The 20,076-nt window shown below is 35.4% G+C and overlaps 1 protein-coding gene across 1 annotated transcript; it reads right to left on the bottom strand.

Moving 5' to 3' along the window:
• Nucleotides 1-18,536: 18,536 nt before the first annotated feature.
• On the bottom strand, nucleotides 18,537-19,997 carry LOC132066207 (F-box/FBD/LRR-repeat protein At1g13570-like). The gene is made up of 3 exons (XM_059459565.1): nucleotides 19,182-19,997; nucleotides 18,934-19,098; nucleotides 18,537-18,833 (listed from the first exon to the last, which is right to left on the bottom strand). The coding sequence occupies exons 1-3, from the start codon at nucleotides 19,995-19,997 to the stop codon at nucleotides 18,537-18,539; spliced, it is 1,278 nt and encodes a 425-aa protein (XP_059315548.1).
• Nucleotides 19,998-20,076: the final 79 nt, after the last annotated feature.

Genomic DNA, 20,076 nt, shown 5'->3' with positions numbered 1-20,076 from the left:
CCACAAAGAACATAATCATAGGTTTTCTCCCTTTAATTTGTTTAAATGAATACAATTACTATCTCAGTTTGAACAAGTTTGAAAATTTACTCAAATTAATAATAGACAAAAAAGAAAAGGTAAAATTGATGGATTTTGAGGTAAATGTCTAGCGCCTCCACTTAATATCCCTTGATGTACTATTCAACTTTGTAATTTGCCCCCACAATTTTAATTTTTTTTCTGAAATGTTTGGTATTTGCACTTGGTAATTAAACTTTCTAAAATTTCTTTGAATTATTATATACTAGCAAATCCAAATACTAGTGAGGCCAGTGTCACAACAATATCTATTACATTACAAAAAAAGAAATCAAGGGGAATACAAATAACTAAAACAGTTTTTTTATTTTTTTTATTTTTTATAATTAATTGAATTTCGTATGCATATAAACTCAACACAAACTGTAAGTATCAAAGATCAATGAACTCCTTAATTTGTTCAATAACTATATATAAATCACACAGGCTCTTCAACCAATCCATAATAATATTGTATATATCATATGAAATCTCCTCCAAATCAAACTATAATAACATAATTCTTATCATGCATTTCACTTTTAAGGATAAGAGCTAGTTCACATAATAATTGTGTCTATCTGATGGTGCAGAAGGAGGAATAGGAACCCCTTTTGGTAGCATATGGAACCAATCACTCTTGATAAGTTCTTTCTTCTCACTGTAATCTTTCAAAGGTTCTGAGAACATTCCAGAAGCTTCCTTTTTCGAATTCGTCGTCGTTGTCGTGGCCATTGATCTCACTGCTGAAGCATAGCCAAGAACAAGAGATAGTGTAAGAATCAAGCACATGAATTTCCATGAGCAAAAATGTAGGGTTTTAGAATTAGTCGAATAAGCCATTGAGAATGTTTTCTTGAAATTCTTCTAGTGTTTACGTATGCTTTTTCATTTGAAGAATAGATGGGGTTCTACGTGGGGTTATATATAGACTATTGTGCATGAATATAAGTGCATGGAGAATATAAGTGCATGGAGAAGTGCAAGAGTTTAACTAATGGTGAAGCCGTGAAGTAATTTGAGAAATATTTCTTTTTTGGGGAAGGACTATATACCTTGAATTTTCAGTGAAATCTTAAGTGGGGTACTCAAAAAGAAAATCTTTAATTTCGGATGATGTTAATTTCTTTTATATCTATGTTTTAATACTAATTTTTTTTTTTTTTTATCATATCAATGTAAAGAAATTAATTCCTTCAATGTACGTATGTGGGATAACGTGTAAGTTCAAAAATTTTCCTTTGCAGTTAATTTAGTAAAAACAAGACTATGGGAATTGAGTTTTACTAATGGTGAAAGGTTTTGAGAATTTTTTTTTGGGAAGGACTATACACATTGAAATTTGAGTGAAATCTTAAGAGTTACTCAAAAAGAAATTTTTGAATTTCGGATGATTTTAATTCTTTTCTATCTATGGTTTAATAATATATTTTTGTTTTTTATCATATCAATGTAAGGGAAATTAATTCCTTGAACGTACGCATGTGAGATAACGTGTCAGTTTGAAATTTTCCTGTGTGGTTAATTTAGTAAAAACAAGACTATGGGAATTTTAATTTTCTAGTAATGGTGCAATTGGTTATTGCTAAATATGTACTAAGAAAATATACCGTTAAATTAACATGCTAAATTCTATAATATGGTAATTAAAGAGATTGCTAATACTTGAAGTAAGCTTGTTTGGTCGGTTAAGTGGTAAGTACACTTAATTTGATTGTGATTATATTACATGGAATTTACTACACCCTCCGGATAAAAAAAAGAGTCTACTTAGTCATTTGCACACCCCTTAAGAAAATACTAACTCCTAGACAAAAATAGGTAATTTGACTAAACTACCCCTAATTAAATAGGCATTGGGAGTTGATCATATAACACTTAATAGGGGCAAATATGGAAAAGCAAGGTTAATTCTTTCTTGATTTGCTAAGTGGACTCTTTTTTTTTATCCAAAAAAAAAAACTAAGTGGACTCTTTTTTTGATCCGGAGGGAGTAGTATTTTGTTGATGTACGCTTTAAAATGGGGGAAAACGTTATCCAATCACTACATCGTTGAGTAGAAATGAATTTTAAATATCTAGTATAATGCAGTCAATCAACACTTTCCCAAAATTATACACTTACAGTTAGACCTCTATATAACAGCATCTATGTATAACATCACCTCTCTATATTTTACTTCTCTATAGCACATTTTATCTATAACAAAGAACGACTAACTTTATAACAGTACACTCTTTGTAAAATTACCTCCCATATAACAGCTAGAATATCTATGATAACCAATAATAAGTATAGCTATTTGATCAAATATTTAATTTGATACAATGAAAGTGCTGATGAAGAACCTGAACCTATTGTTACTTGGACTGGGATAGAAGATTTAACGGTTCAACTCTTAGATTTCCTTCAAGGGAAAACAATTGGATACTTGTTTTCCGAAAGTTTGGACGCAAATCTTTGTCAATTCAATTGTTATATCACCACTAAGAGGTTGAAATATGTGAAACAAGCTACAATTATAAATTTCTTCCATAAAGAATTTAATTTTCAAGTAAATTTAAAATGTGTGCTTTAGAGCTTAAAACTTTATACATTCAGTTATGAATTTATTGAAATTGTATTAACTTTCCTTAATGTTTAGTTAGTGAAGTATGCATATCTTTGAGATTTAAAATTCAAATAATTTTGTTGTTTTTTATAACAATAACAAATAAAAATTAGATTTTATGCATCTTTTTTGTCTATAAGAGCCAATTATTATTTAAATGTCAAATGGTGTTATATGTGTAATAACAACTATTCTCTATAACAACCAAAAAATTTCAAAACCAACAATGTTGTCATAGAGAGGTTTGACGTACTTTGTTAACTCAAAAAAAAAAATTGTATCCGGGAATTAGTTAGTACTACTAATTAAGATCAAGAGCTACGTGGAATATTCTTTTGAAAGGCTGGTATTTAATTTTCGACCCCATTAAGAAATTGCGCAAACATATACATTCTTCAACAATTTCTCCTCATTTTCCACTTCCTCCTGCTCATTGCTTATTTGTGATATTTTGGATTGATTTTGCTTGAAGAAACCCGAAGAACGTCATTGTTTGTTTTATTGAGCTCGTTTATAGAAGTAAACAAAATGATTTTTAAAAGATCGAGTTGAATCTAACGATTGAAAATTGTTGGGACTGCATTAGAAGACTGGATATCAAATTCGGAGTAGATTAGGAACAACTTGGATCAATTTTGAAGCAAAAACGTGTTGTTAAAATCTCTATCAACAAGTTACGGTGATCGTCGAATTTCACTAGAAATCTTGATCAATCGTCGTGGTTTTCAATCACAAATCTTTGAAAGGATCTTGATAATTCCAGTAATTTAAAAGCAAAGCAAGAACAAGTTTCCAGTATTTGTGCCTTTGTGGTCAATAGTTCAATTTCTGACCGATATTACAAGGATAGTAATAGTTTCTTCTTGCAAAAAACCAAGAAGTATACAGACTAACACATTGCTCTAACTTTCCAAATGAATGGCAAACAAACATATATTTGGTCAATATAATATCACAAATTTTGATCGCTAGCTCTGTAATATGCACGAGTGAGTCCTGAGACGGTTTCAAGATTTGAAATTTGGGGGTTCAGAATTTTAGCTGTTTTAAGTTATTGGGGTCTACGTTAATAATTATGGGACGGAGAGAGTACATATTAAATCATAATTTTAAACAAATACATTATCTTAGATCAAAGTTTATGGGTTCTGCAGAACCCGTATCCGGAACTGTACATCCGCTTTGCTAGATAGTTGTTGTATATTACTGTTTATAGCTTCATATGATGCCTTCTTTACTATTACAAGTGTTTTTCCTTTTTTTGTTCTTCCCGTGAGTTTGAGATTAAGGAAATGACCTAACCTGTAACACCTCGTAACTTCGGACGAAGCTTGAATCATAACATGATAATATAATGGAACCAATATGAGGGTTATAGGAAGTGTTTTGAAAACCAATTAAGTCATAAGAAATGTCTTTGGGAAAAACAAAGTTGAAAGCCACTCTCGGGGCATGTTTGCAAGTGAGTTTATAGAAGGTCTTACTTCCAACGATTATAACCCCATTATTAATTGAGAATTTGGGAAAACTTCCTTGATGAAAGTTGTAGATCATTGAAATACCTTTCCAACGGTATCTTACGGGGGTCAAACGGACATCTGTGTAAAAAGTTATGGCCATTTTACGACGATCGTTCGACGAGAAAATCGCCTCTGTCACCGGATGCGACGGAAGGTGCGACTCGCCGACACGACATGCGACGCCACGGTCCGTCCGCAAGTTGTGACAGAGATTTTGTCCGGACTTTTCTGGACTACTTTAAATAAGACCCAACTCGTCCAAAATCATATTTTCATCATTCTTGGTCAAGAAAACCTCTAGAATACTCTCTAACCTTCATCCACACGAAAATTCAAGGGAAATCCATAATCAATAACACCAAATCCATGAACCCAAGTGTATGAAACCTAGCCAAAGTTCATCTAATTCAAGAAAACCCAAGGGAAGTGAAGTAGGGTTTTGGTGCTAGAGGAGTAACTCCACTCAAGACTTGTTCAACCACTACCTAAGGTAATGTTTCTACTCTCTAATCATCTATAGTTGCGAATTGATGAGTCCTTGGGAGGATAGTAAATAGATTTGGTAAAGAGAATTATATGAACTATGCTAGGGTTTTTGGATTGTTGACTTGGGATTGTTGTATTCATGTGGTTGATGAAGAATGATGTTAATTACATCTAATTGAGATTGTAGAATCGGCCTAGAAGTAATAGAATGGGAAATTGGTGAAGAAAACACCATTAATGAGGGTTGTGGAGCTTCATGCCCACCAAGTGTTTGATAAAATGCTTAGATGAACAAAGCATGGACATTGTTGCTAATATAGAATCCCTATGACCTGTATTATTATAGATCAAAGTTGAAGGGATTGAAGGACATTGTGATACGCCCAAAAGCGAGAAGTTAAGGTATGTAGAACTTCCATCCACATGTGGGAATCTCTACGTTCTTCCCCATGCTCCGTTTCTTGATATCCATGAAGTTCAAACCCTAGGGCATTAAAACCAACATATTGGTAGCCCGTATTTATGTATTTATACACATGAACTTTGTATCTATATTCGTTATTGTATTCCTAATCTTCCATTACGGTTATTAGGAACCCTAGCTTAATCCATGAATCATGAATTCTTCCTCATGTGTTCGCATTATGTTATATGAAATTTTATGATTTTATGTAGCAAGTTACAAGCATGTTTTCAAGTCAAATTATATATCTATATATTTATGAACTATTGTTTCTACTCACGAATCAAGAACATGTTTGCAAGATTATGACAAGTTATTTCGTGAAATCATGATTACAAGTTATTTACAAGTTATTTCACGAAACTCATGGGCTTCTTAGCCAACTATATCATGTTCATGTTTTTGGGATTGCTTAGTTAACAGAAGGCTCGGATAGCTGAAACTACGTTGCCACCGTAGGATAAGGGTTGTCGGCAAGTAGGCAACACCTTCATTATGCGGTTGATCCTTACATGCTATTATTACTTAAATCTCATATCCCACGGCAAGGTGTGAGTGTTCTCTGGTAGGGCGCAAGTACCGAGATCATGTTGTCGGTTACACTATAGCATTCCCCATGTTACAAGAAGTTTTATATACATGTATTTTCATTGAATTATCAAGTTTTCAGACTTTACTCACGTTTCATGCTCATGTTCAAGTCACATTCAGTTTCTGTTCATGTTCTATACCTATGTATGCCATGTTCTTCATTTCAGCAGGTTGTACATACTAGTACTATTCATCATGTACTAACGTCCCTTTTGCCCGGGCAACTCACTTCACGGTGCGGATACCGATTTTCGGAACATACGCCCGCGCAAAGAAGATCACCTCGATGTCGAACATTATCGTGAGCCCCACTCCTCTCGGGGTTCCACGTGGAGTCTATATATATTTAGTATGCGGTCTATGGTAGTCCGGGGCCATGTCTGGTAGTGAGTATTCGGACATGTTTTAGAGGTTTCATAGATAGATGTTAGTTTACGAGTCGATGGTGCATCCATGTTACGAGACTATTATGTTTTCATAATGTTTCATGCTATGAGATAATTTCAAGACTTTATTCAAATTATATTTTTATGATTTATTTAAATTGCATCATATAGATTCTATTGTTTGATGCCCATGTTGATAAGCAAGCCATGAGGTTCGCTCGGACACGTACGCAGCAAGGCCCGAGTGCCGTGTTACGTCCAGGCCATGGTTCGGGGCGTGACAAAACTTGGTATCAGAGCCTAGGTTCAAGAGTCTTTAGGGAGTCTATGAAACCGTGTCCAGTGGGGTCACTTTTATATGTGTGAGGGCCCCATACATATAAACAGTTGACCACCAAGACATTCGGATTTGTCTCATTTCTTTCCACTCTAGATCGTGCCATGAAGCTTAGAGCAATAAGTAACTTCTCTTTATCTCGAATTACGTACGTTTCGAATGCGCGGAGATGAACGAGGTAATTCAAGGTCCAAGTAAGGATATTTACCCATAGGGAGGTACAATTATGCAATACTTACGTAACGAATGAGACTTCAAGTGCTATTGAAAGTGGAATACAATGTAAGTTGCTCGAGAAGGGGTGTAGTGGAATGAATGGTATGTTGAATGAAATTGATGTCCTTGAGCATGGAATAAAACAGGGAGAGGATATTAGAGAAATTAGAAAAAGGAGCCAAGTCAACAAGAAAAAGGTAAATTATGGAGCATCTCGGAAAGAGGTGGCGGCGGTTTTCTATCGGAGGTCATTAGGACCCGCTCCATTCGCGATTCTGATTGAAAGGGAAAATAAACGGGAAAGTGTAACGAGTACGGTTTGATTTGGACATATGAGGTAAGTCCGTCATTTTTATATCTTTGTGTTGAAATTGGGAGCCCCGTGTGGCTATGATATGACATGATATATATATGTATATATATATGCGCCTTGTGAGGCATTGTTGGTATTTCTGCGTGCGAGGTTTTGGGATAGTAAGAAATGCGAGAGGAAACTGCGCCAAAATTTTTCCTAGAAATAGAAGGAGAATGAGATATAAGTTCGTAATATGTCCGGAAAAGCCATGTCAACGGTAATGATAAGATTTGACTAAGTTATGAGTACGGATGACTTTGAGAAATAAGATTTGATTCCTATTCGGATGAACACCTTGAGTGGGTGACGGTTCAGATATATCCGAATGTATATTGGAAAACAAGGGCTTAATTTAAGTTCAGAGTAGAGTGATTAGTAGAAGAAGAAATCAGCTAAAGCCGTAAGAGAGCAACCTATAGAAGAATAGCCTTTAAGAGTTTTCAAAAGAGGTTGTCCTAAGATTTACAAGTGTGAGCAAGAGTTAAGTCGTTAAGATAGAGTATGCCATTTACGAATACAGTAGCAACCCGTTCATGTAAGTAAATTTAGTTCTTTTTCTTCATGAGAAATTGGTCAAATGTGAGTCAAAAAAAAAAAAAAAAAAAGTCAGTGTTGTAGAGTACAAAGGAATTGCAGAAGGTAAGGAATGTTAATTGGATCCCATCAAAAGGGAAGAATTTGTAAGTATAAGACGTTAGCCTTGGTCTAAGGGGGAGATACATAAATCTCCGGTACGTCCGATGGGATAATTGAAGACCGAAGGGTTAGTATGAGATATGAAGAACCTTAATTCGGTTAGGTTGGCATAATGAGATAGTCTCCATGGGAATATGTCTAACCCGAAGTGAGTAGAATGATCGTCAAATGGATCGTGTCAAGTTCAATTACTATCGATTAGGCGATCACGGAGAAAAGCTATAAGATCATGCCCGGTTATGTGTCATATGGGCGGTGCCATTGCACAAGACTCTAATCTTTAAGGTGCTCGTGAAAGACTTAGCGCACCACCGTACTATGAGTGTTTTAGAAAGTATCTAGAAAAAAAAAAAAAAAAAAAATCAAGTATGGGAAGTACAGCTCATGATTTAGGCAGACAAGAGAACTAAGGTGAAGGAAGTTCACTTCTTATCCAAGCTAGGAATTTGACTTTCAGACTTCGAAGTGGGTGGAGTTATTGCCCGAACATGGCATTCTGCTAGTTATTGAAGTTAGAGAGAAGCGGTTTGGTGATTCCTACTTCTGCGGATGAAAGAGAGAGATTCACGAATAGAAAGCCTTAGCTTTTGAGCGGGGAGGGAGATAATGGTACCTTGAGATATCAAGGCGGATTATGCGTTTCGGATGTAGATGGACTCGAGAACTATTTATGTCGAAGCTCACCATTCTAGGTCTACCTCGTTCAACTAGGAGGCATGATTTAATTTGGGTGATTGTGGATAGACTTACGAAGTCGGCGCACTTCTTGCCGATTAAGACTACGAGATGGAACGAGAAGATTATGCCAAGCTATATGTTAATGAAATTTCCAGTTGTATGGGACCCTAGTGTCCATTATTTCGAATTATGGTGCTCAATTCACAACGAACTTCTGAAAATTCTTTCAGAAAGGATTGGGTACCAAGGTGAACCCTAGCACAACTTTTGATCCTCAGACAAATAGTCAGACAGATACACTATTCAGGTCTCATGTTATAATATTCATGATTTGTTCAATACTCGGATATCAGTCCAGTACTCACGTATTCATGTCAGTCCAGTATTCAGCTAATCCAGTATTCAGTTAGCTCAGTATTCAGTCATCCCAGTATTCAGTCAGTTCAATAGACATTCAGTTTAGTATCTCAGCAGTTTAGTAACCTTGTATTCATTCAGTTTAGTAACCATGTGTCCTTGATTTCAATGGTAATTAGGATGACCACACATAACTTATTGAGTTTACTTACAAAAATAATTACCATGCTAGTATTGGGATGGCAACATTTGGCCCTTTTTTGAGCGAAGGTGTAGATCACCAATTGGTTGGTTTGAAGTTGGTGAAGCGAGTTGTCGGGACTAGATTTGGTTTACCAAGCTTTGAAGAAAGTTAAGTTAATACATGAGCATTTGAAAACGGCTCGAGTCGCCGAAAGTCTTACACGGATGTGAGGCGAAGGGACTTAGAATTTTCGATTGATGATTGGGTGTCCCTTAAAGTCTCACCTATGAAGGGTGTCACGAGATTTAGCAAGAAAAGGCAAACTCGGCCACAAATATATTGGACCTTAAAGAATGCTGCGAAAGATCGGCCTAGTAGCCTATGAACTTAAGTTGCCACAAGATTTGGGCTTTGTACATCTCGTGTTTCATGTGTGTCCATGTTGAAGAAGTGTGTGGGAGACCCATCGTTGGTTGTTCCTGCTGATTCTATAACGATTAAGGATAGCCTCACCTATGAGGAGATCCCCGTAGCCGTTCTTGATCGTCAGGTTCGGAAGTTGAGAACTAAGGAAGTTGCCTCGGTTAAAGTCACGTGAAGAAGTCGAAAGTTGAGGAAGTTACATGGGAAGAGCCGAGAGGGTATGAGATCCATGTACCCGCACTTGTTTCGACCCACAGAGGAGATTTATGATGAAACACCAAGATTTTGAGGTATGTAAGCTTTCTTTTCATACTTTTGGTCATGTGTGGCCAATTTATAGTGCTATTGTGATATAGTCCTGTGAGGCAATGATATTATGGGCTATTGTGACAGGTTGGTAGTGCCATATTACAGGGAAAACTCTGACGAAATTTTTGTAGAATCCCGAATGTTAACATTCAAGGACAAATGTTCCAAAAGAGAGGGAAAATGTTACACCTTGGAATTTCCCCATTAGCGTACATGAATAGACCTACGAAGGGTATGACGTATACGAAAAGCTGACGAGTAAGAAGTAATATTTAATTATTATAAATGAGATTTCAAAGACATTTGAGGTAGGAGACTAAAGTTGTTAAGGAAAGCAAGGGATATGTTGTGTGTCGGGGCGAAAATTACGAGTATCGAATTAATGAGGGCTTAATGACATTTTGGAGAAGAGTTATAATGTCGCTTATGTATTCATGCCTCACGTTTCACGTTCAAGTCCATGTATGCGCTATTCATGTCTCATGTTTGGGCACTAATGTTTTCATGAAACTATGTCATATCGGTTTCCGCCCACGTATCATGTTATGTCTCATGTTCCGTACTTACGTCAACTATCCGATGCCCGTGTTCATGCCTCGGTATTCATGTTTCCATGTAACCATGTCATGTTAGTTCGGTCTCTATGTTTCACGTCATGTTTTCTTCACGTTCATGTAGTCAAGCCATGTCCCGGCCATATTACTAACCATGACACATCATTCGAGGGACGAATGATCCCCGAGGGAGATATTGTAACACCTCGTAACTTCGGACGAAGCTTGAATCATAACATGATAATATAATGGAACCAATATGAGGGTTATAGGAAGTGTTTTGAAAACCAATTAAGTCATAAGAAATGTCTTTGGGAAAAACAAAGTTGAAAGCCACTCTACGGGCATGTTTGCGAGTGAGTTTATAGAAGGTCTTACTTCCAACGATTATAACCCCATTATTAATTGAGAATTTGGGAGAAACTTCCTTGATGAAAGTTGTAGATCATTGAAATACCTTTCCAACGGTATCTTACGGGGTCAAACGGACATACGTGTAAAAAGTTATGGCCATTTTACGACAGGACTGTTCGACAGAAAATCGCCTCGTCACCGGATGCGACGGAAGGTGCGACTCGCAGAGACACGACATGCGACGCCACGGTCCCGTCGCAAGTTGTGACAGAGAGATTTTGTCCGGACTTTACCGGACTACTTTAAATAAGACCCAACTCGTCCAAAATCATATTTTCATCATTCTTGGTCAAGAAAACCTCACAGAATACTCTAACCTTATGCATCCACTTTACGAAAATTCAAGGGAAATCCATAATCAATAACACCAAATCCATGAACCCAAGTGTATGAAACCTAGCCAAAGTTCATCTAATTCAAGAAAACCCAAGGAAGTGAAGTAGGGTTTTGGTGCTAGAGGAGTAACTCCACTCAAGACTTGTTCAACCACTACCTAAGGTAATGTTTCTACTCTCTCTAATCATCTATAGTTGCGAATTGATGAGTCCTTGGGAGGATAGTAAATAGATTTGGTAAAGAGAATTATATGAACTATGCTAGGGTTTTTGGATTGTTGACTTGGGATTGTTGTATTCATGTGGTTGATGAAGAATGATGTTAATTACATCTAATTGAGATTGTAGAATCGGCTAGAAGTAATAGAATGGGAAATTGGTGAAGAAAACACCATTAATGAGGGTTGTGGAGCTTCGTACCCACCAAGTGTTTGATAAAATGCTTAGATGAACAAAGCATGGACATTGTTGCTAATATAGAATCCCTATGACCTGTATTATTATAGATCAAAGTTGAAGGGATTGAAGGACATTGTGATACGCCCAAAAGCGCGGAAGTTAAGGTATGTAGAACTTCCGTCCACACGTATGGGAATCTCTACGTTCTTCCCCATGCTCCGTTTCTTGATATCCATGAAGTTCAAACCCTAGGGCATTAAAACCAACATATTGGTAGCCGTATTTATGTATTTATACACATGAACTTTGTATCTATATTCGTTATTGTATTCCTAATCTTCCATTACGGTTATTAGGAACCCTAGCTTAATCCATGAATCATAATTCTTCCTCGTGTGTTCGCATTATGTTATATGAAATTTTATGATTTTATGTAGCAAGTTACAAGCATGTTTTCAAGTCAAATTATATATCTATATATTTATGAACTATTGTTTCTACTCACGAATCAAGAACATGTTTGCAAGATTATGACAAGTTATTTCGTGAAATCATGATTACAAGTTATTTACAAGTTATTTCACGAAACTCATGGGCTTCTTAGCCAACTATATCATGTTCATGTTTTTTGGGATTGCTTAGTTAACCGAGAAGGCTCGGATAGCCGAAACTACGTTGCCACCGTAGGATAAGGGTTGTCGAAAGTAGGCAACACCTTCATTATGCAGTTTGGATCCTTACATGCTATTATTACTTAAATCTCATATCCCCTGGCAAGGTGTGAGTGTTCTCCTGGTAGGGCGCAAGTACCAGATCATGTTGTCGGTTACACTATAGCATTCCCCATGTTACAAGAAGTTTTATATACATGTATTTTCATTGAATTACTGTTTTTCGAGACTTTACTGCGTTTCATGCTCATGTTCAAGTTACATTCGGTTTCGAGTTCATGTTCTATACCTATGTATGCCATGTTCTTCATTTCGGCGGGTTTTACATACTAGTACTATTCACCATGTACTAACGTCCCTTTTGCCGGGGCACACTTCACGGTGCGGATACTGATTTTCGAGAACATACGCACAACGCGATAAAGATCGCCTCGGTGTCGGCTTATTGGTGAGCCCCACTCCTCTCGGGGTTCCACGGAGTCTATATATATTTAGTATGCGATCTATGGTAGTCCGGGGCCATGTCCTGGTAGTGAGTATTCGGACATGTTTTAGAGGTTTCATAGATAGATGTTAGTTTACGAGTCGGTGCATCCATGTTACGGACTATTATGTTTTCATAATGTTTCATGCTATGAGATAATTTCAAGACTTTATTCCAAATTATATTTTTATGATTTATTTAAATTGCATCATATAGATTCTATTGTTTGATGCCCATGTTGATAAGCAAGCCATGAGGTTCGCTCGGACACATGCAGGCAAGGCCCGAGTGCCGTGTTACGTCCAGGCCATGGTTCGGGGCGTGACATAACCAAAGAGGTCGATTGTCAACCATAGATAGGTTGATGTTCCTACTACTTAACCATTCACACAGATGAATTTTTTTTCCACTAAGAATGAGGTTGATAATCGACCATGAAAGAGGTTGATTATCAATCATGGGCTGATAAACGACCAAGAAGGAGGTTATTATTAATAGCAGGTTGATAATTGACCACGAAGGAGGTCGATTTATTGACTATAGGTTGATAATCCACCACTAAGGTGGTTTATAATACACCAAAAAGGAGGGTCGTTTATAGATAATAGGTTGATAATCGACCAAGAAGGTGGTTAAGTGTTGATGATAGGTTGATAACCAACCACGAAGGAGGTTGATTCACCAGTCGATTAATCGAAACAACAACAGAAGAAAATTAGATATTTTATCCTTTTTTAATTCTTTAATGCAATAAAAGGGTCATCCACCTAACTGAATTTTTTTTTTCATCACTGAAGGCTTAAGAGGATTCATTTAACCGGATCGTCCTCTAGTATCTAGGATAAAACGAAAAAAACAAAACAAAGACTCCGTCAATTAAATTGTGATAGATCTGCAGATTCAATATTCTTGTCTAAAAATGAAATTGATGCACTTGGTAAAAACACAAGATTATCCCTGGACAACATAAGCTAAATACACGTTCGTTCACTGTGGTTGTACAAGAATGTAGTCTAAATTTTGGGTATAGTTGAGGAATGACCAAATACACGTTCAAATGCTTTGATTACCTTATTTGAATATAGAAAAAGATCATTTAACCGAAAATAAATACTACTTGTGTAGCATGAAAAGCAAGATAAACTCCATATGATTGATCAAATAAGTAGCATACCCAACACATTGAAAAACTAAAAATGAAGTTGCATAACAATGCTGCCTAATGGAGGATTAATAATTTTGCACTAGTATATATCAAACTGCAACATAACAGAGAATAAAATAACCAAAATGTTACTGACAACTTGTAACAGATAAAAAGGATCAATAGCACATATAAAGCTCACCAAGATCCAAAGATAGATACTTTCTGCATAGCACCAAAAAATTTGCAGGCAACATAATCCTATACTACCAGCAAGAGATAAGAATGAAACAAGAAGATTAATAGCTTATTTATTATAACATGCGAAATTGATTGGACAACTACTTGCAGTTCTTGCATTACACGAAGTAGTAGAAGGAATTGACATGAACTGCTGTTGGTCCTGGTTAGATTCAAATGAATTCTAACACCTCCATGTCTCACTGTCTTAACACTACAAGATGGATAACGAGGTGTTAAAGAACAGTTGAGCAAGGAAACATGCCAAAACCATTTGCTTGATCTCTTACTCGGATATCGAAATCCAAATATAAGAAAACATGTCCGTAAAGCCAAGTAGAGAAATGACTAAAAGTTACGGAGTGAAGAAAACTAAAAATAAAGAGCAAACCGTCCTTAAACAGAAATGACGACTCCGATCACACAAACACAGGATAACTGCAACAAGTGGGGTTGTCACCCCAAGTAAATCAAATTTGAAGGATAAGGTAACAGACAGGTTTCACAACCCACAAACAAATAAAACCCCTAAAAATATGTCAGAATAGCAGCTCGAATGCATCATTAGTTATAGATCAATTAGTTCAAGGCATCTTTTTTTTTTTTTTTGGATATTACTATTGGAAATTTCTTTAATATCATCAAAACACACGGTCAGACCACAATATAAATGTTTGTGGAGCATCCCAACTTCAACAGAAATTTAAAGCTCCAACGGTGCTTGAATAGTACTACTGAAAAATGTCATATTTAGCATTACTAAGTGTACCTCAACATATTATGTTAGAGCCAGAGGTCTCGGGTTTGAGCCCTGAGAATGGAGTCATCTTTGGTAGGATACACTTTACCCCAAAGTGGGACTTCCGGCACGAATCCGGATTAGTCGACCCCTTTTTGGGTATCGGACACCCAGTAGCTGAGCCAGGATTTAACTAAGGAGGTTCAAAAATATAAAGAAGTAGACAAACGAAGAAGCCAAGGTGGTTCAACATTCTTATATATATACATAAACAAAAATAAAAAATCACCATATACATACAATGCAATTTTCGCTGAAGGGGGTTCGAATGTACCCCATTGGCCCTTACTAGCTTCGCCCCTGCGGACACCAGGTGGAATACCAAAAGGAAATAATAATTATGTAACCAATAGCTACACCAAAACCCAATGATGACATGCCTTTTTGTAACGACTAATTGATAAATTTTCCATGTAAGAGATGACATGCAAGAACCGCAGTATGACATTCGAGGATTTCTGACGTTGGGTTTTCGTTTAAGCCTTCTTTTAAATTGTTTTACAGTAGAGACAATTCAGCGATCAACAAACCTTAAATTTCTTTCTAAAGTATTCCTGATCTAAATATAGCATTTTTTTTTATAATCAATAATTTTAGAATTACATTTAAAAGCTTAAAAATAATTCTAAATATCATTCAGAAATTTGTTGCAGTCTTATTTTTCATCTACTCAGGTATAAGTTTACTTGGGAATATGTGGTGTTTTTAACTTTTATATTTAGGCCATAATAAATGACTTTTAACATAATCAAGAAAGTATTCATTGATTTTTAAAAAAAATTATCTGTATTTAGATAAGTAAATTTTTACACAACCAAGAATCCATATTAAAATTGTTATATTTAATTAAGAATAATTTAGTGAAAACACTTCTTACTTTATAGGGGTGAATGATTTTTAAGGAGTGTGGCGCCCAAGCTAAAAACACCTATAATAGGAACTGGAGAGTACCTTTTATGTTATTTGTCCTTATACATTAATTTAGATAACTTTGGAGCAAAATATTTTTTAACTGATTCATTATTAGGTCTTATCTTACATTTAAATATGTCTCACGTCATATGTGTTCCTCTCCATATTCTACTCACTATTTGTTTTAAACCTCCAAAATTTTGCTTCCTTAGTAAGCTCATACGTTCTTACAAATATAGAAAGTAAAAAATATTACATGGTGTCATATAGTGTTGAAAATGAAGGTAGTGTTATCAATCAAGATCAGATTGTCTTTAAAATGTCTTATCTGGTTAACTAAGAATTAAACATTTTAAACATAAAAAATAAATAAAGAGATAAATTGATTCTTGAGGTTCATTTTAATGAATTTAGATTATTTCTTGAATTTCGTCTAAAACTAAGGTTAAAACCCACATTTAACTAGCATAAACACTTGACACATAAATTAATAAATACAAAAATAATATTTAATTTATAATCTTCGCCGACTTATAATTATCATACTTTATCATGTTAGTTTATATAATATCGAATCACTGTATCCTTGATATTTATATTTTCCTACTAAACGTGCTTCCTTATAAATATATTGTTTTAAAAAGTTATCGAATTAAATAACGAAGAGACTTCATAATTATGAAAAATTATCAAGAAGATATGATTAACCTACAACAACAACATCATACCCAGTGTAATGTCACAAGTGGGATCTGAAGATGGTAGGATGTACGTAGACCTAACCTTTAGCTTTTTGGGACTATGATTAACCTATAATTACATTAATTTAGTGGTAGAAAAATATAACACAAATTATACTTATTTAATAAAAGTTACATACTATTTCATATTTTGAGTTTGGGCCCGGGCTAAGCACGGGCCTCCGATAACTAGTACACAAGATAAACAACATAAAAGAGGAGTATTAAAAGGAAGATTAAGCATTTTTCATAGACTAAAATTCATCCAAAAGGAAAATAAATAATTACTATCAAGAATGCATATCCTGTAAGCCTTTCTTTTGGTTGTCACCAAATGCCTAAAGTCTTCAGCTATTTGTGGTTTTGAAATATTCAGTAAGTACTCTGGCCTTTAACTCTTTGGGTCCAGGGGCAATTTTATGTGTTAATTTTGGGTCACGTGAACATTTGATCTCTCCGTAAATCTAGATATTTTATGTATATATTTTTTAAAATTGATACAATATTAACCGCTTCTAACGCATACTCTGAAGAAGAAATTTAAATGGTCTGTCCAATGAAGGCTTGCAGGTTGTTGCCTGGTATATCAGGGATCAATTTCCAATTAATACATTTTTTTAATAGTAAGAGGCAGAAGTAGTAATCACTAGATTCACCTCTAATTAGGTCCACCAATATTAAATTCCTCTAGGATTTTTTATTTTTATTTTTTTAAAACTTCACTCAAAAAGCGAATGACCATTGAGATTCCAATATGGGCACACCCCCCTTAAGAAAATTACTCACTCCTAAAAAGTAAGAAGTGTTTTTACTATCTTACTCTTAATCAAATGCCTTGAAAAAGAAGTAGCTCTTTAATAGTTTCTTGGTTACGTAAAACTTCACTTATTTAAATAAGGGTAAAATTGAAAGAAAAAATTAATGCCTTCTTGGTTTTGTGAAACACCACTTATTTTGAAACAAAATCAAAAGATAAAAACACCACTTATTTTAAAATGGAGGAGTATCTAACATTAATATTCAAAAGGCATAATACATAAACGGACATTTCAAATTTGGCCTTAGGCGGCAAGGCCTCAAATCGAAACTTTGTTGAGGACACCTCAACTTGTCTTCTAATAATCAAATAACATCTAACTTACAAAATGATCATCTAAACACCTCTAACGAAAATTTATGCAATCACGTCCAAAGACATTTGTGTTTACGTGTTGATTTTTATACAAGCTTGATAAGTCTTACATCTTGTCTGCCTAAAGTTTGAACATATCTTGCAGTCTTCCCGGTTTCAACTGGTGGTGCTATGTATTACGCCTATGTCGACCTTCATAAACTAGACTTCCTTTTCACTCAGAGATTACTACTGTTACTTAAATATTAAATACTGTAAAACTCCAATTTTATCTCAGTAATTGTATTTAAATCGAATAGAAAATTAAACTGGGACAGAGGGTGTACTAGTTTTTACACCTTTTAACACTTACACTAGTGATTGAGTTTAAATGATAAGTCTTTCCCTAAAACTTCGTAGTATTTCCAAACTGCATTTTTTATGATCTTACTTATTGGATGCTAACTATTATAACTGGAACATTCCCCTGAAACGATTTTTATGTACGTAACTGTTCTGAATCCGTTGATGATTTCTTTAAGTAATAAAAACACATAAAAAAGATAAGGTTTTCCATATTTGAATTTTCAAACAGATCATAGACAATCCAGACATAGGAAATTAAATATATTCTCTGACAACAAAACCACATTGAAATAAAGAGAACGCAAAGAGCTAATGTGAAAAATTCACAGAATACAGGATATTCTATTGCGTTTATGCTGATTTTCATCATGCATTGCTCCTCAATAGAAAGAGAACTTTGAGAACAATGCTCATGAAGGAATGCTTTGAGCTTCAACCCCAATAGAATTTTGTGCTAGAGTCGACTTACTGACACGATTTGGCTTGTATATGAATTTGGGTGGGGCGATTCTAAGGCTTTACTTCCTATTCAAATTAATGTACGAGCACACATGCAGAGTAGCCCACTGCATAATGTTGAAAGAAACCAGACAAATCAATTCATGATGGAAGTCTCATTTCATACATCAATCAAGAACATGCTCTAAATGTAAAATCCCTTAGCATTGTAGTAACAAATTCATAACAAAACAAATTAGTCACCATAATAACGATAAACAACTTGTACTTCAGGTGATGCACGCCGAAATGAGTTTAGCACAACAGGGATTTTGGTTGTTTTGCCAGCATGTTCACCTGCTATCAAGGGCTCAATTAGCATTCTCTCCAGCACGGGAGACTTGGCCAACAAAATTTTGATAAGCTGCATCTCAGGGTCTGAGCCTATAGTACGTGTTAGCTTAACTTCCCTGAGATGATTAAATGTCACATCTGAGAAAGCTTCCAATTCAAGACATTCTAGTGCTGGAATATCATCATCTTTATCAAGCACCTAAGAAAGATAATCAACGACCCAACTCTCTAAATATTATTGAGGATAACAAGTACGAAAATAAGAGAAAGAGAAAGGAAAGAGTCTAATGTTTAAGAACCTGGATTTCAAAATATTGTAGATACAGGAAACTTCTTATCAAGCAAAGAAAACACGAGATCACATCCAATTGGTCCAGATTAATGCCAACTAGGCAAAGGTGTTTGACACAATTAACATCAAAAGGGAGCCTTGTTGGTACTTCACCTGCAACTGCAACCAAGAACTAGAAGACAAAACACAAAATGACCCAAAGCCCAAAAGATATTCCATCTGTGAAAATACAATGAAGTGATAAAACACATTTACCTTAAGACCAAAGGCATTCAACTGGAGATATTCAAGAGCAGAGACCGACTCAAAAAAATTTCCTGTTCCCACATGATATTTCCTATGCCGAAGCCGAAGTGTAAGTTTTGCAAGATGAGAAACACTTTTTAAACATATCAATCCTGTACTTTCGATACAGTCAAAGGATCTCAGCATAGGAGCATTAATTTCAATGACACCAATGTAAGCATTATTATGCAATAATAACTGCTCGAGCAACGGGCAATTAGAGATTAAACTTTCAAGAATTTTGGAAGAAATTACGACGCGACATAATTTCAGGCTAATTAACCTGTCAAATCCTTTGAAGTCTGGTGGAGCAAGCTGTATTGAACAACTTTCGAGAGACAGATGTCTCAATTGCAAACATGTGAAAATTGAAGAAGGCACTTTGTATTGTTTATACATGAAGAATCTAAGATCAAGATGCTGAATGCCATTCCTAGAGAGGAAATATACCAACTTGTCAATCTCAGGACAATCTCTAAGATCAAGAATGGAGAGGATAAACTTAGAAATTGGTCCGGCATGAAAGGTCAAAAGATGATAGATAATGTTAGTAAATTTAACTGTAGGAGATATCATGTCTTTTGTTGTTTCCCAAAGGGTATCATCAAGTTTCAATTGAGATATTCTGCACCATTTATATCTCCATTTCCGAGATAACATGCTAGTCCTCACAGCATCTCGTAAAGGCAAACATATAAGAATATCATCGATTACACTCTCTGGTAGGCTACCAAGTACATCCAGAGGTACACTTTGACAATCACGTTTTTCTCCATTAGAATCCATCGTGAAACAATAATCGCCAATTTATAAATCTGCAGAAAGTAAACAAGAATATGAAAATAAGAAATATCCAAACTATCGG

Source organism: Lycium ferocissimum, chromosome 8, assembly GCF_029784015.1.
Source record: "Lycium ferocissimum isolate CSIRO_LF1 chromosome 8, AGI_CSIRO_Lferr_CH_V1, whole genome shotgun sequence".
NCBI lineage: Eukaryota > Viridiplantae > Streptophyta > Magnoliopsida > Solanales > Solanaceae > Lycium > Lycium ferocissimum.
This window is presented reverse-complemented; position numbering and strand designations above follow the sequence as displayed.

Excerpts from the sequence above, each read along its gene's own strand:
- LOC132066207 (XM_059459565.1), bottom strand. The coding sequence starts at position 19,997 with ATGGATTCTAATGGAGAAAAACGTGATTGTCAAAGTGTACCTCTGGAT. Across the intron at positions 19,099-19,181 it reads TGAATGCCTTTGGTCTTAAG|TTCTTGGTTGCAGTTGCAGG; the intron begins GTAAATGTGTTT and ends TTTGTCTTCTAG. Across the intron at positions 18,834-18,933 it reads TACAATATTTTGAAATCCAG|GTGCTTGATAAAGATGATGA; the intron begins GTTCTTAAACAT and ends TATCTTTCTTAG.